This window comes from Aethalodelphis obliquidens, unplaced genomic scaffold (genome assembly GCF_003676395.1).
Source record: "Aethalodelphis obliquidens isolate GAN/ISIS:26980383/991018 unplaced genomic scaffold, ASM367639v1 scaffold126, whole genome shotgun sequence".
NCBI lineage: Eukaryota > Metazoa > Chordata > Mammalia > Artiodactyla > Delphinidae > Aethalodelphis > Aethalodelphis obliquidens.
The window spans coordinates 600,124-612,262 of record NW_020838070.1 but is presented as its reverse complement, the minus strand read 5'-3'; the positions used below and the strand labels follow the sequence as shown (position 1 = coordinate 612,262).

The 12,139-nt window shown below is 57.4% G+C and overlaps 1 protein-coding gene across 5 annotated transcripts; it reads left to right on the top strand.

Moving 5' to 3' along the window:
- The first annotated feature begins 4,511 nt into the window (after positions 1-4,511).
- Positions 4,512-12,064, top strand: ATXN7L3 (ataxin 7 like 3). 5 transcript variants are annotated; one of them, XM_027098916.1, is made up of 13 exons: positions 4,512-4,635; positions 5,992-6,102; positions 6,401-6,533; positions 6,737-6,908; positions 7,103-7,200; positions 7,386-7,408; positions 7,735-7,780; positions 7,990-8,018; positions 8,337-8,405; positions 8,675-8,718; positions 8,994-9,065; positions 9,159-9,316; positions 9,430-12,064. In XM_027098916.1, exons 2-13 carry the CDS (start codon positions 6,052-6,054, stop codon positions 9,576-9,578), a joined length of 1,044 nt encoding a protein of 347 aa, XP_026954717.1. In that variant the 5' UTR covers positions 4,512-4,635; positions 5,992-6,051; the 3' UTR covers positions 9,579-12,064. The 5 variants fall into 5 exon arrangements, with proteins under 5 accessions (XP_026954717.1, XP_026954715.1, XP_026954716.1 ...); XM_027098914.1 differs by having other exon boundaries at positions 7,933-8,018; XM_027098915.1 differs by having other exon boundaries at positions 7,714-7,780.
- Positions 12,065-12,139: the final 75 nt, after the last annotated feature.

Here is a 12,139-nt window from a genome sequence, read left to right as displayed (position 1 = left end):
CGCTTAGTTGCAGCATGCATGTGGGATCTAGTTCCCTGACCAGGGATCGAACCCAGGCCCCCTGCATTGGGAGCATGGAGTCTTATCCACTGTGCCACCAGGGGAAGTCCCACCTCCTCCTCATTCTATCCTAGGTGTTCAAGTCACTCTATGAACCCCCAGTTATCACCCATAGTAACCATTCCAAAAGGTGGTCTCTATAGAGACCGCTCTTCCAAGCTGCAGACCCGTACAGACTTCAGTGTATCCTTTGGGATATCTTGCAGGCACCTCATACCTCAAGACCCCAGATGATCACTAACTATCTGGTCATTCAATCTAGAAATCAGTGTATCATCCTTAAGTCCTCGCTCCCTATTTCATCTCTTAGTGAAAGGAGGTGAAATTCGCTCACCTAGACCCGTCCGTTCCATTTCCCGTATCTCTCTCCAATCTGTCTACCTGCTTCCATCCCCATCCTCTTCAGGCCATCACCATTGCTCAACTTCTGCGAAGACCTAAAACTGGTCTTCCTGCTTGCTCTCTTGCCCCCTACAGTCCATTCTGCACACAGCAACCAAAACTATCTTTTTAAAACAAATCTGATGACCTTACACTTACAACTCCTTGTCTTACAATGACCCTAAAAGGCCTAACCCTTGTTTCCCCTCTCCCTTCTCTCACTCCACTCTTCCTAATCACTCACAAGGATCGAGCCAAGGGATCTGTCTTTTGTTCCTCAAACATGCCTACCACAGGACCTTTGCACTTGTTTTCTCTACCCAAAATGCCATTCCCCCAACACTACAGATAGCTTGTTTTTCCCATTCTTCAGACTTAAGCTCAAATGTCACCTCACAGGCCTTCCCTGACCACCCTCTCTAGAGAGGCCTTCTTCTACATCTCCTTGTTTCTTATCTGTTTACTTGTTCATTGTCTATCTCTCCAAGTAGAAGGCAACGTATCTGTTCATTCATTACAGTAATCCCAGCACCTAAAAGTGCCTGGCATACATTTTACAGTCAAGAATTATTTGTTGAGGGACTTCCCCGGCGGTCCAGCGGTTAAGATTCTGTGCTTGCACTGCAGGGGACGCAGGTTCGATCTCTGGTCAGGGAACTAAGATCCCACATGCTGTGCAATGCAGCCAAAAGAAAAAAAAAAAGGCAATATTTGTTGAATGAGGGAATAAATAGGGCCCACAATGCCCTGGGGATCTGGTGCCCTTGCTGTCCTCTCTGCCCAACTCCAGCTACACAAGCCATCCAAGATTCAAACACACTACACTCTCTTCCCACATTCTGCCTGTACACATAACCATTCCCTCTGCCTAGAATGTTCCTCTTCACCTCTCTTCCTAGTTCATTCAGGGCTCCACTTAAAAGACCACTTCCTCCAGGGAGCCTCCCCTGACCCCCTGACTAAAAGATCTCTATGCATTTGTTTCTTCAGCAGCCTGGATGCCTTCACATTCGATCTTTCTTCCACTTCAGGCTTTGCTGGGCTGTAAGCCCCACTAGGACAAGGTCTGTGTGTCTCTCTGGCTCACTGCACTTCGCCCAGAGCCTGGACCAGTGTAGTCCTTAGTGTTTATTGACTGGTGCTAACTGTGGAGACCGGGCACGTGCCCAAAGAGGTCACCACCACAGACTGCTCAGGCCAAGTGCCAAATGAATAGTACAATCCAGTTTTAAAGGAGTTTCTTGTGAGGGTGGCCAGGGGTGAAGTGAGGAAGGATTTAGGTAAACAGGGAGGAGATAGGAAGGCTTCCTGGGCATATGTAAATTCCTTGGGGCAGGATGTATTGCCCATATTCCGAGACTAAGAAACAGATCAGGGTCATCGGAGTGGAGAATTCCTGATTCACACTGTGGAGACACCTGAAGTCCTGGCCTCACTACTTTGCTCTAGACTCAAGTTCAAACACCTTCTGAGAGTCTCCACCAGCTGATTCCACAGTAACTCCAACATATCTCAGACTGAACTTGTCATTGTCCTGTATCCTCACATCTCCTCCTCAGAGTTCCCCATCTTGGTTAATGATGTATTCAGGGTCTCTCTCTCCTTTACCCCACACATCTCAAGCTATAACAAAAACCTACTACTTCTAAGCTATCCAGACTCCACATTCCAGAGTGATCTACTTAAAATGCAAGTCAAACAGTTCCCCTTGAGGACTCCTCACAGCCTGTAGGGTTAAAGCCCGCAGACTCCTCAGCATACCCTTAGTCCTGCATGGTCTGCCCTGCTTACTTCCTGCTATTTCCCCATATATTCCTATGTTCCAGCCAGTGCCCAGACTCCTGGGCACTTCACTTTTTTTTTTTTTAATAAATTTATTTATTTTTGGATGCATTGGGTCTTCGTTGCTGCACGCAGGCTTTCTCTAGTTGCAGCATGCAGGCTTTCTCTAGTTGCAGTGAGAGGGGGCTACTCTTCATTGTGGTGCGTGGGCTTCTCATTGCTGTGGCTTCTCTTGTTGCGGAGCACGGGCTGTAGGCGGGCGGGCTTCAGTAGTTGTGGCTCGCGGGCTCTAGAGCACAGGCTCAGTAGTTGTGGCGCACGGGCTTAGTTGCTCCGCAGCATGTGGGATCTTCCCGGACCAGGGCTCGAACCCGTGTCCCCTGCACCGGCAAGAGGATTCTTAACCACTGAGCCACCAGGGAAGTCCCGAGCTCTCTTATTCTTATTACACTGGCAATTATTTTCCTACAGGTCTGTTTACCCCACAAATTGTGAACTTCTTGAGGAAGTATAACTGTCTTATTTTATTTTTGCATCCCAGCACGGATGCACCATAAGAATTCTTAACAGCGCACCGTAAGAGTAACAGCTAAGATTTATCAAACACACTGAGCCAAAAAAAAAAAAAAACACACTGAGCCGAGTTTCTCAGGCACTGACTTGTCAATCCCCACAACAACCTAATGAGATAGGTACTATCATTATACCCGGTGACAACAGTGTAAACTGGGGCAACAGAGGGCTCGTTTGCTCAAGTTCGTTTGTCAAGTCCACAGATTTAAATTCAGATGATTCCTGGTCTTAACCACTTAGGACTACTGCCTCTATAAATGCTTGCTGAAGACTAAAGAATCAGTGATGGCCCCAAAGTATGTGATTTAAGACTTTCCTCATTTAATCTCATCTTCTGAAGGAAGAGGGCTGTCATATACCCGTTTTAGGACTCCAGACACAGAGAGTAACTGAGACGGAAGCGCCAGTCTAAGCATCTACTGCGGCTGGGAAAGGCCCTTTGCTCCAGAAGAGGGACTGTGAGAGCGCGCGGATATGGGCACATACTGGAGAGTAGAACTGAGTCGGAGTAAGGGTCTGGCCACTGACTGGCAAGCTGTGGAGAGGAGGGGGGGGGGGGGGGCGGTCCAGCGTGGGTTCCGGAAGCAGGAAAGGCGAGCAGGTGTGGGATCTAAATTAGGATGACGGCGGGGAGGGCGCTCCGCTCAGACTGGCACAGCTCGGCCTCTGCCCTCAGCGGAGGACCCTCATCTCGGGCGTCTGTTGGTTCTCAGGCCTGGAGTGGGCTGAGACCCGCCCAGGAACACGGGGAACCGAGGCTCGGACGAGCCCCCTTCAGGTTTTCTGGCCTGAGTTGCTGCGTCCCACTTCAACTCTGGCCTCTTCACAGAAGCGACTGCACGCTTCGGGGTGAACTCCGGGGTGGGGGCGCTGGGGGGAAAAAGAGCCGGGAGCCCGGAGGGAAGGGCGGGGGAGCCTGGGCCGGAAGGCGTCCCAGGCTCGGCTGGGAGCCGGCGCTCTCTTTCGACGCCACCCGCTGCCCCCGCCCCGGAGCCGGCCGGGACGGCACAACGTCTCCGCCCCCAGCGCACCGCGCACCTCACCTTGAACGCCGCTCCACCCACCGCCATCCTATTGGGCCGGCCGGGCCGGGGCGAGACGGCAATTGGCCGAGGTGGCTCCCGAAGGCCCCGCCCATCTCCCCGCCCCCGTCCCCGTCCGCCGGTACTTTGGACGGCGGCGTGGCGCCCCTCCTCCCCGCCCGGTCCCCGCCCCCTGGAGCAAATGCTGCCGAGCTGCGGCCGCGGGGCAGATGCACGCGCTCGGGCCCTTCTAGCAGGCGCGAGCAGTCGCTGGGCGCGCGAAAGCGAAAGAAGGAAGAGGAAGGGAGGGCGGGGGCGGGGTGTTGAGGAGGGGCGGGAGGAGGAAGAGGAGGAGGTTGGAGCGCGCTCGCGCTTGGCCTCGCGCCCGCGCGAAGGGAGGGGGGAGAGGGGCGCGCGCGCGCACGCTCGCGTTCTCGCTCGCTCCATCCATCCATCCTCCGGTCGCGGCACGCGCGCGCGCTCCGGGCTCGCGCCGCACCCCCCGCCCGGGAGAGGCGGGCTGGAGTGGGGGGCGGGGGGAGGGGCGCGCGGACGGCGCGCGGACTGCGCGCGGGCGGGGTGAGGTGAGGAGGAGGAGGCGGCGACGGGACGAGAAGGGAGGGGAAGGGGCCATGGCCGCCCGGTGAGGCGGCGAGGCGGGGGGGCGGCCCGACCCCCCGGCCCCGGGCCCTGGGCCCCGGGGAGAGGCGAGGACGGACCGACGGACATGGGGCTCCGGAGCAGCCGCCGCCGCCGCCGCCGCCGGAGGACGCGGCCCTGAGAGGCCGCCGGGCCCCGGCGCGGCCCCCCGGGCGGGGTGAGTACGGGACGGAGACGGGGACGGGGGAGGGGCCTGCGGGGGGCGGGGGGCGGGGCCCGAGGCGGGGCTTGGGCCCCCTCCCCCCAGGTCTGGGTCAGCGCCCCTTCCCCTCCCCCCGGGCCGCCGCGGAAACGCCCGGCTTCCCCCGGCTTCCCGGCCCGGCCGGGGCCCCCCGCTCTCCCCCTGTCTGGGTCCCCCCTGGGCGGGGCAGGGCCGGCCGGGGAGGGGGCGCGGGGCCTTTGTTAGGGAGCCAGGCCCCAGCCCCCGGGACAATAGAGACACCCTCCCGGACTCCTCTCCCCGGCCGGCCGGGGCTGTCGGCGGGCGGGGAGGAAGAGGGGCCGGGACGCGTCCCACTCTGCCCACTCTCTAAGGGTCGGTCTGTCCCGGACCGGCGCCGGCCTCCGGCGGCTCGGCTCTCCTCCCCCCAGTTGGTATGATGCAGCAGCAGTGCCGCAGGGACGGGGGAAGAGCCGAGGCCCGGCCTCCTACCCTCCCCAGTGCCCCCGGCTCATTTGTCAGTCCCCACCCCACTCTAGGCCGGCAGCTCCTTAAACTCGTACCCACCGTTCAGAGGGGCCCCGGACTGTGGGCGCTGTTTCTGAATCCTTTGGTGGGGATTCCTGGACTTTGGGGCTCTTGGAGAGACTTCCGGGCTGGTCCTGAGGGAGGGAGGGTGGTTATCTAAAAGAAGAACAGGTAAGGGGAGTGCCCACTCTTGGCCTGCCAACCCACCGGACTCTACCTCCTCTTGCTCATGGTGGCTAGAAATGCCCCTTTAGCTCTAGATTTCTGTGGGCTCTGCTCCCCTTCTGTAGTGGCAGGCTTATTGCAAGGGAAGATAGAGTGGGGTGAAGGTTGTAGGGTCCTAGGGCCATTCCTACTTCTGGTAGCAGTACCCCCCCAAGTGGACATCCTGGCTGAAAGCAGAGGTGGCTCTGAGGAGAGCCTAGCGAAGGGAGGGGAGTGTATTTAGGAGTCTGTGCAGTTCTTTGCCACACCCTGTGGGTTTGCTTTGAGGCCTTAGAGTTCCTTCTCCTCCCCCTGCTGCATTGCACCATGGGTATCGAAGAGGGGTTCGAGTTTTGGGGACCTGGGGGGAGCTGCTGCCTGCTGTAGACCCAGACTCTGATTGGCAGTAGAGTCCAGGGCCTGAGTTCAGGCTTGGGAAGGACTAGGCCGCCCTTGGGTTTCAGGCCCTGAAGGACCATCCAGACTTAGTGAGCCTAGGCTTTAGGGAGAGGTAGATCCCGATGCCACCATCGAGCTCTGGGCAGCGAGGTGCGGAGGGGAGGTGGCAGTCATCAGAGGTGTCTTGGACTCACACCAACACCCCCACCCCCATGTGTGCAGCCGTGTTGCCGCCCGCTGTGCTATGAGCAGTCAGAGCGCCGTCTCCACAAGAGTTTACAAATGAAAATGGAGGAAATGTCTTTGTCTGGCCTGGATAACAGCAAACTAGAGGTGAGGGCTCCCCCACGTGTGCCTCCAGTTCTTTCTCTTGATGTTTCTTCGTCACTTTATCTGGCATCCGCACCAGAGAGGAATTTGGGTAGTCAGCCTTGTTCCTTAAAGGGAATAGCCAGCTAAGAAGGCCCGAGGATCCAGAAGAAGAAAGAACTCGAAGTCAAGATGGGGAAAATGGCAGAGAAAGCATTATTTTTGACCAGGGCGAATTGGCAGGAGATTTGGTTGGTGAGAGTTGCTTTCAGTCCATGGGACTATGACTCTTGTGACCCTGGATGTTCTCCCCTGGGCCCAGGCCATCGCTCAGGAGATATACGCGGACCTGGTCGAGGATTCTTGTTTGGGATTCTGCTTTGAGGTACACCGGGCTGTCAAGTGTGGCTATTTCTTCCTGGACGACACGGACCCTGATAGCATGAAGGATTTTGGTGAGCTTCAGGGTTGAAGGAGAGCAGTCTAGCCCTGTCCTGGGAGTGCTTGGAGGGTCCTTCTCTGGCAGCCGCACCACATGTAGAACGTGGAGCTCCTGTGAGCTTAGGCAGGGGCTTTGAAGAGGCCGTGGGGCCATGGGTGGGAACGAGAGGTGAGGGTCCCCTGCCCGCCCTGATCGACACGCCTCTCCTGTCCCCAGAGATCGTGGACCAGCCGGGGTTGGACATCTTTGGACAGGTTTTCAACCAGTGGAAGAGCAAGGAGTGTGTTTGCCCCAATTGCAGCCGCAGCATTGCCGCCTCCCGTTTTGCTCCCCATCTGGAGAAGTGCCTGGGAATGGGTCGGAACAGCAGTCGAATCGCCAACCGCCGGTGAGGGCTTCTCCCCCTGCTAGAACCAGAGCGGCTCACCTTTTGCAGCCCGTCCCATGGTGTAGCCCTCCAGGGGCATTATTAGTAGGGCACAGAGGGTGGGTCACGCTTGGCCCCAGATGCTCCACTCTACCTGTGAAGTCGGGGGCAGAGAGGTGGCAGCCTTGACCCTTCCTCTTCCCTACCCTTGGCAGGATTGCCAATAGCAACAACATGAACAAGTCTGAGAGTGACCAAGAGGATAACGATGACATCAATGACAACGACTGGTCCTATGGCTCAGAGAAGAAAGGTGTTTGGGGATCTGGGGAATTTGGGGGCCATTGGGGTGAGGCGGGCTCGCAGGAATTGGGTATGTAACAGTCACAAGTTGTTATCCTGAATGAGGGGGGAGAGTGTAGCTTTGTACTTTGCTTTAGGTGCCCTTAGATTGGGAACTTAAAGTGACCCTACCTTTTATCCTTTTGTCCTACACAGCCAAGAAGAGGAAATCAGACAAGGTGAGAGCTGGGGCAAGCATGAGGGAGATTTGGGCGAAGGACACATACCCTCCCCTTTGGGTAGGGAGTCCTCGGGTGTCTTGACTCAAGTCTGAGGTCGCTGGGTACCTCTCTGGGTTCTGGGATGAGGGTGTCTGGTGGGCAGGAGGGCAGCAGAGGCCTTGGGGGAAGGTGGGAGGAGGGAGTCTGGGTAGACGGGCCTCTTACTGATGGGGAAGGGTAGGGATTTGAGGATGCTTCTTTGTCAAATCTTTTTTCCTTCCCTGGGTTCTCGGCTCCCCCTTATCGTTACCCTTTCCCCAAAGCTATGGTATCTCCCATTCCAGAACCCCAATTCCCCTCGAAGATCCAAGTCTTTAAAACACAAAAATGGTAAGTGGGGCTGGAACAACGGGAGTGATTCTAGCTGTGTCTTCTGGGACTCATTGCTGGAGGGCAGAGGGGGGCGCGGGGGGCGGGCCGGGGTATCGAGGGAGGGCCTGTGATCCTTCTGTCACCCCCACTTCCTCTCTGGTTATTTTCAGGGTTCTCTGTCTGTACCTCTGCATCAAACACCCTTCCCCTTCTTTTTTCTTCTTCAGGGGAACTTAGCAATTCGGATCCTTTTAAGGTGAGTAGGGGCTGCCCCTTGTAGGTTCCCTCTCATTGTCCTTATTGTGGTTGCGTGGGATTGGACACGTGGGGATCAGAATGCTGACAGCCAGAAGCACTAGATGGGGTATTTAGGTCTTGCATATGTATGTTCTCTGTAGGTCCCAACCCCTTACCCCTGTGCAGGTGGGATGGAAGGGATTGTTGGAAAACTGCTGGGCAGTCTTAAGGCCTTCTCACTTAGGAAGGGATGAGAGGGACTGATTCTGCACCCCCCCCCCCAACCTCCCTTCTTTGGCTGCCCCTTCTCTAACCTGTACCTCTGGTTCTTGCCCAGTATAACAACTCAACTGGGATCAGCTACGAGACCCTGGGGCCGGAGGAGCTGCGTAGCCTGCTCACCACGGTGAGGGACCAGGGAAGGGGAGGCCCTCGGGAGCGAGCTGAGCCACAGGCAGTGGTTGAGGCCCTGAAAGAGGCTGCTGACGTGGCAGTGAGGGCACCTAGGTCTCTCTCTGGAATTAGGCTTCCTGGCCATTGGTGGTCTGGGGCCGTCTGCCGTGGACACCCTGGGGCCATTTCTGCTTACAGTCTAGCATGTGTACAGAAGAGAATGTCTAGTGTCTAGAGTAGGCTTTCCTCCATCCCTCCTTTCAGCTTATATTCCTCTTCCAGCAATGTGGGGTGATTTCTGAACACACCAAGAAGATGTGCACAAGGTGAGCTCAGAACCTAGGAACAGGGCCAGGGGGCCCTCCTGCACACTCACCCTGGGCACACGGGTCGGGAGTACCCCTGGACTTGAGCAGCGGGACTCCCACCCTTCCCCTCCCCTCTTCTAATGGTCAGGCCTTAGGCCACAATCTGGGGGCTCTCCGTTCATCCCTTCCCTGCCTGTGTCCATCCCTCCCACCTCTGCTGAGGGGAGGGGCTTCACCTGCATTCCTCAGACCCTTCCTGCCTTGTCAGGGTCTGATAATTCTCTCCCCACCAGGTCCCTGCGCTGCCCCCAGCACACGGATGAGCAGCGGCGAGCCGTGCGGATTTATTTCCTTGGACCCTCGGCGTGAGTGACCCTCCAGGAAAGGTGGTGGGTTGTGGAGATTAAGGATGACGATTGGTATCCCTGAAGCCCTTCTCTGGCCTCTTCCCTTTCCAGCGTCCTTCCAGAGGTCGAGAGTTCCCTGGATAATGACAGCTTTGACATGACTGACAGCCAGGCCCTGATCAGCCGGCTTCAGTGGGATGGCTCCTCCGATCTCTCACCCTCTGATTCAGGTTCCTCCAAGACGAGTGAGAATCAGGGATGGGGTCTAGGTAGGTGATACAGCTGGGCCCCAGGGGCTCTCTGCCCGAAGCCAAGGACGGGGAGCATCTTGCGTTCCCCTGCCACGAACCTGCCCTCAACCCTCGCGCCTCCTTCTCTTCAGGTACCAACAGCTCCGAGTCACGGAAAACCAAGAAAAAGAAATCCCATCTGAGCCTGGTAGGGACTGCCTCTGGCCTGGGCTCCAACAAGAAGAAAAAGCCAAAGCCTCCGGCACCCCCGACGCCCAGCATCTACGATGACATCAACTGACTCGGGTGCAAGGGATAGCCTTTGGCTGAGCAGAGCCCTCCCTCCCGACCCCCACCCAGGTGGCATAGCCTGGCAAATGGACGGCTGCTGGGGGTTTGGGCTTGGGAAGTTTGGTGGGCCAGGCAGGCAGAGGATCCAATTATGCACCCCTGGGGGGTGTCAGGGTCTTCTGCGAAGGAGCACGAGCCCTCGGCGTGCAGGACTCAGACCTGGACATATTATGCCTTGGACATAAGTTCGGTGGGGAGGCGGTTTTCCTATTTATTCTGTGAGTTACTGGATGTCCAGCTAGGCCAGGGGCCTGACCTGGGCACTGTGCCAGGGCACTGCCGCCCCCCACCCCAGGAACTGGACTAAGCCCTGCCGAGGAGCATCGTGGCTACCCGGGAGGCGGTGGGTTGGAAGCTGAGCCTGGAGGGGGCCTCCCCCAGCTGCCCTCAGCAATGTGAATGGGTCCGGTGCTTGCAGCTGAGGAGCAGGGCTGGGCGTGTCCTGTCTGTGTGCAGAAGAAGCCTATCAAACGCCCCCATCCCAGGGGTAGGCAGGCACAGCGAGCTGTCTGCTGAGGTAGGCGTCCAGAACTGCCGCCGCCTTCCCTGCCCCTCACAGGGGCAGCCCTTTCCCCTCAGTCCCCATGGGCCTCCTTGGCAGCGGGAGCTGTCCTTTTGTTGTTGGGTGCCAGGAAAGGGCCTCCAGCCTCTACAGCTTCAAGGGCAGGGGGAGGGTAGGAAGAGGGAGCTGTGTATCAAAATGACTCCCCCCCCTACCTCTCCTCCCTGACCCAGGGCTGGCGAGGAGTGGGGCCCCAAGGTGAGAGGGAACGGTGCTGCTTTATTTGAAATGTTTTCTTACCTCATTCCCTGCCCCAGGAAGGGGCCCAGCCTCACCCTCCTGGGGTGGCCCCATGTTCCTCCTGCCTACCCTGCCCCACTGCCCTACCAGGGCAGCCCAAGTTCCCAACTGCTGCTTGCCACCCCCTCTTTAACCTTGACCAGCTCCAGTTCCTCTCTCGATGCTCCTGCCTCTGAAGCCTGCCCTGTTTCCCCTTCCTTAGCCGCTTTTAAGTTATTTATTCTGTACTTGTGGTTTGGGGCTCTGAGGAAAATCCTGCTCTTTTACTTCTCCCCCCTTGCTAGGAGTGGGGCAGGAAGAGAGGGTGGTCTCTGTGCTCGGGGCTGTCAGCGGAGGGGGAAGGGGTGCCACGCCTAGACAGTGCCCCTCTGTGGGACTGTGTGCCAGTGTGCCCACCTGCCTGGTCTACATCCTGAAGAGATGTATCGTCCCACCTCCACGTGGGCACCGTGGCTCTCAGGAGCCGAGCTGGAGGCCTGCAGTCTGGGCGGGGAGCAGAGCTGACTGACACAGGGATGGAGTTGACCCTGAGCCATGTTCTCTGGCACTCGCAGGACGTGTCCCCTGTCCTCCTCCCAGGAGGAGCCATCCCACATTTGGGTAGCTAGTACCCAGGACTGGTTGGACTGATTTGGGTTAGGGACCCTAGAGGGTTAAGGGAACAAGAGATAGGGCTGTAGTACCCTGTCTGGAACCCCAGTCTCTCCCTGGGGTGGCTCTGATTGTGGCTGACGCCTGGTTACAAACTGGTTTTTAACCCAAGAATTGATTATTTTTTAAAAAGCCAAATTTTGGCAGGAGTTAGAATAAATCCTGGGGCCTGGGCTCCTCTGTTCTCGCTCTTCCACAGCCTTCTCCCTCTAAGGGAAGCCAGAGGGAAAGGAGGATCTCAGCCAGCCTCCAGCCTGCTCCCAAATGAAGACTTGGGAGTAGGTTGAAGGTGAAGGGAGGAAGGCCGCGGGCCACTCTTCCTTCTGAGAGGCAGCTGCAGCTCAGGCCCTAATAAGTACACCCTTTCACCTCTGGCCTCTCCCTTTCCCCCTTCTGGTTGGAGGAGGGAGAAGTGGGAAGTAGTTTGGGAACTGGTTTGTCCACATCCACTTCCCCATTGTTCCCTGGTCCGCCCTCAGGGCAGAGCCCCCTGCCCAGGCTGGGTAAGAGATGGGCTTGGTCCAGCAGAGACCCTGAGGGAGCAAACCCCTTTCCTTCCGGGGAGAGTGTGCCCCCCCTACCATGTAGTTGAACAGGGGCTAGGAGCTCCCCACTCCCTTCCCTCTAACAGCAGGCTGTGTGGGTTTCAATTCCCATCCTTCCCACCCCGGCTAGGTGTCGTCCACCCTGTATTCTATCATGTGTCTGAGTGTGTGTGGGGGGGTTCTGTACTAATTTCCATGGCCGGTGGCTTTTCCTTCCATGCATCACTCCCCCCCGCATGCCCAGGGGCCACCCGCCTGGCATTACCGCATGCTGGGGTCATTGGGGGAGGGGGGTGGGGCTCACGCTGTCCTGTGGTCTTGAGATTTTTATTTTTGCATATGTAATCCATCCTGTACAGGTAGCTAACTTTGTAAACGCTGTGTATTCCCCCTGCCCCCATGGCTGCTGGTGTAAATAAACTGCATCTCCCGTTGGTAGCCCGGCCTACCCACCCTCATTCCCGGGTTGCTGGGGGCAGAGCAACAGCGTTCTCTCAATGTCACAGGAGACTC

Coding starts and splice junctions, on each gene's coding strand:
- ATXN7L3 (XM_027098912.1), top strand. CDS start 6,052: ATGAAAATGGAGGAAATGTCTTTGTCTGGCCTGGATAACAGCAAACTA. Junction 8,019..8,336: donor GCAATTCGGATCCTTTTAAG/GTGAGTAGGGGC, acceptor GTTCTTGCCCAG/TATAACAACTCAACTGGGAT. Junction 9,066..9,158: donor TATTTCCTTGGACCCTCGGC/GTGAGTGACCCT, acceptor TTCCCTTTCCAG/CGTCCTTCCAGAGGTCGAGA.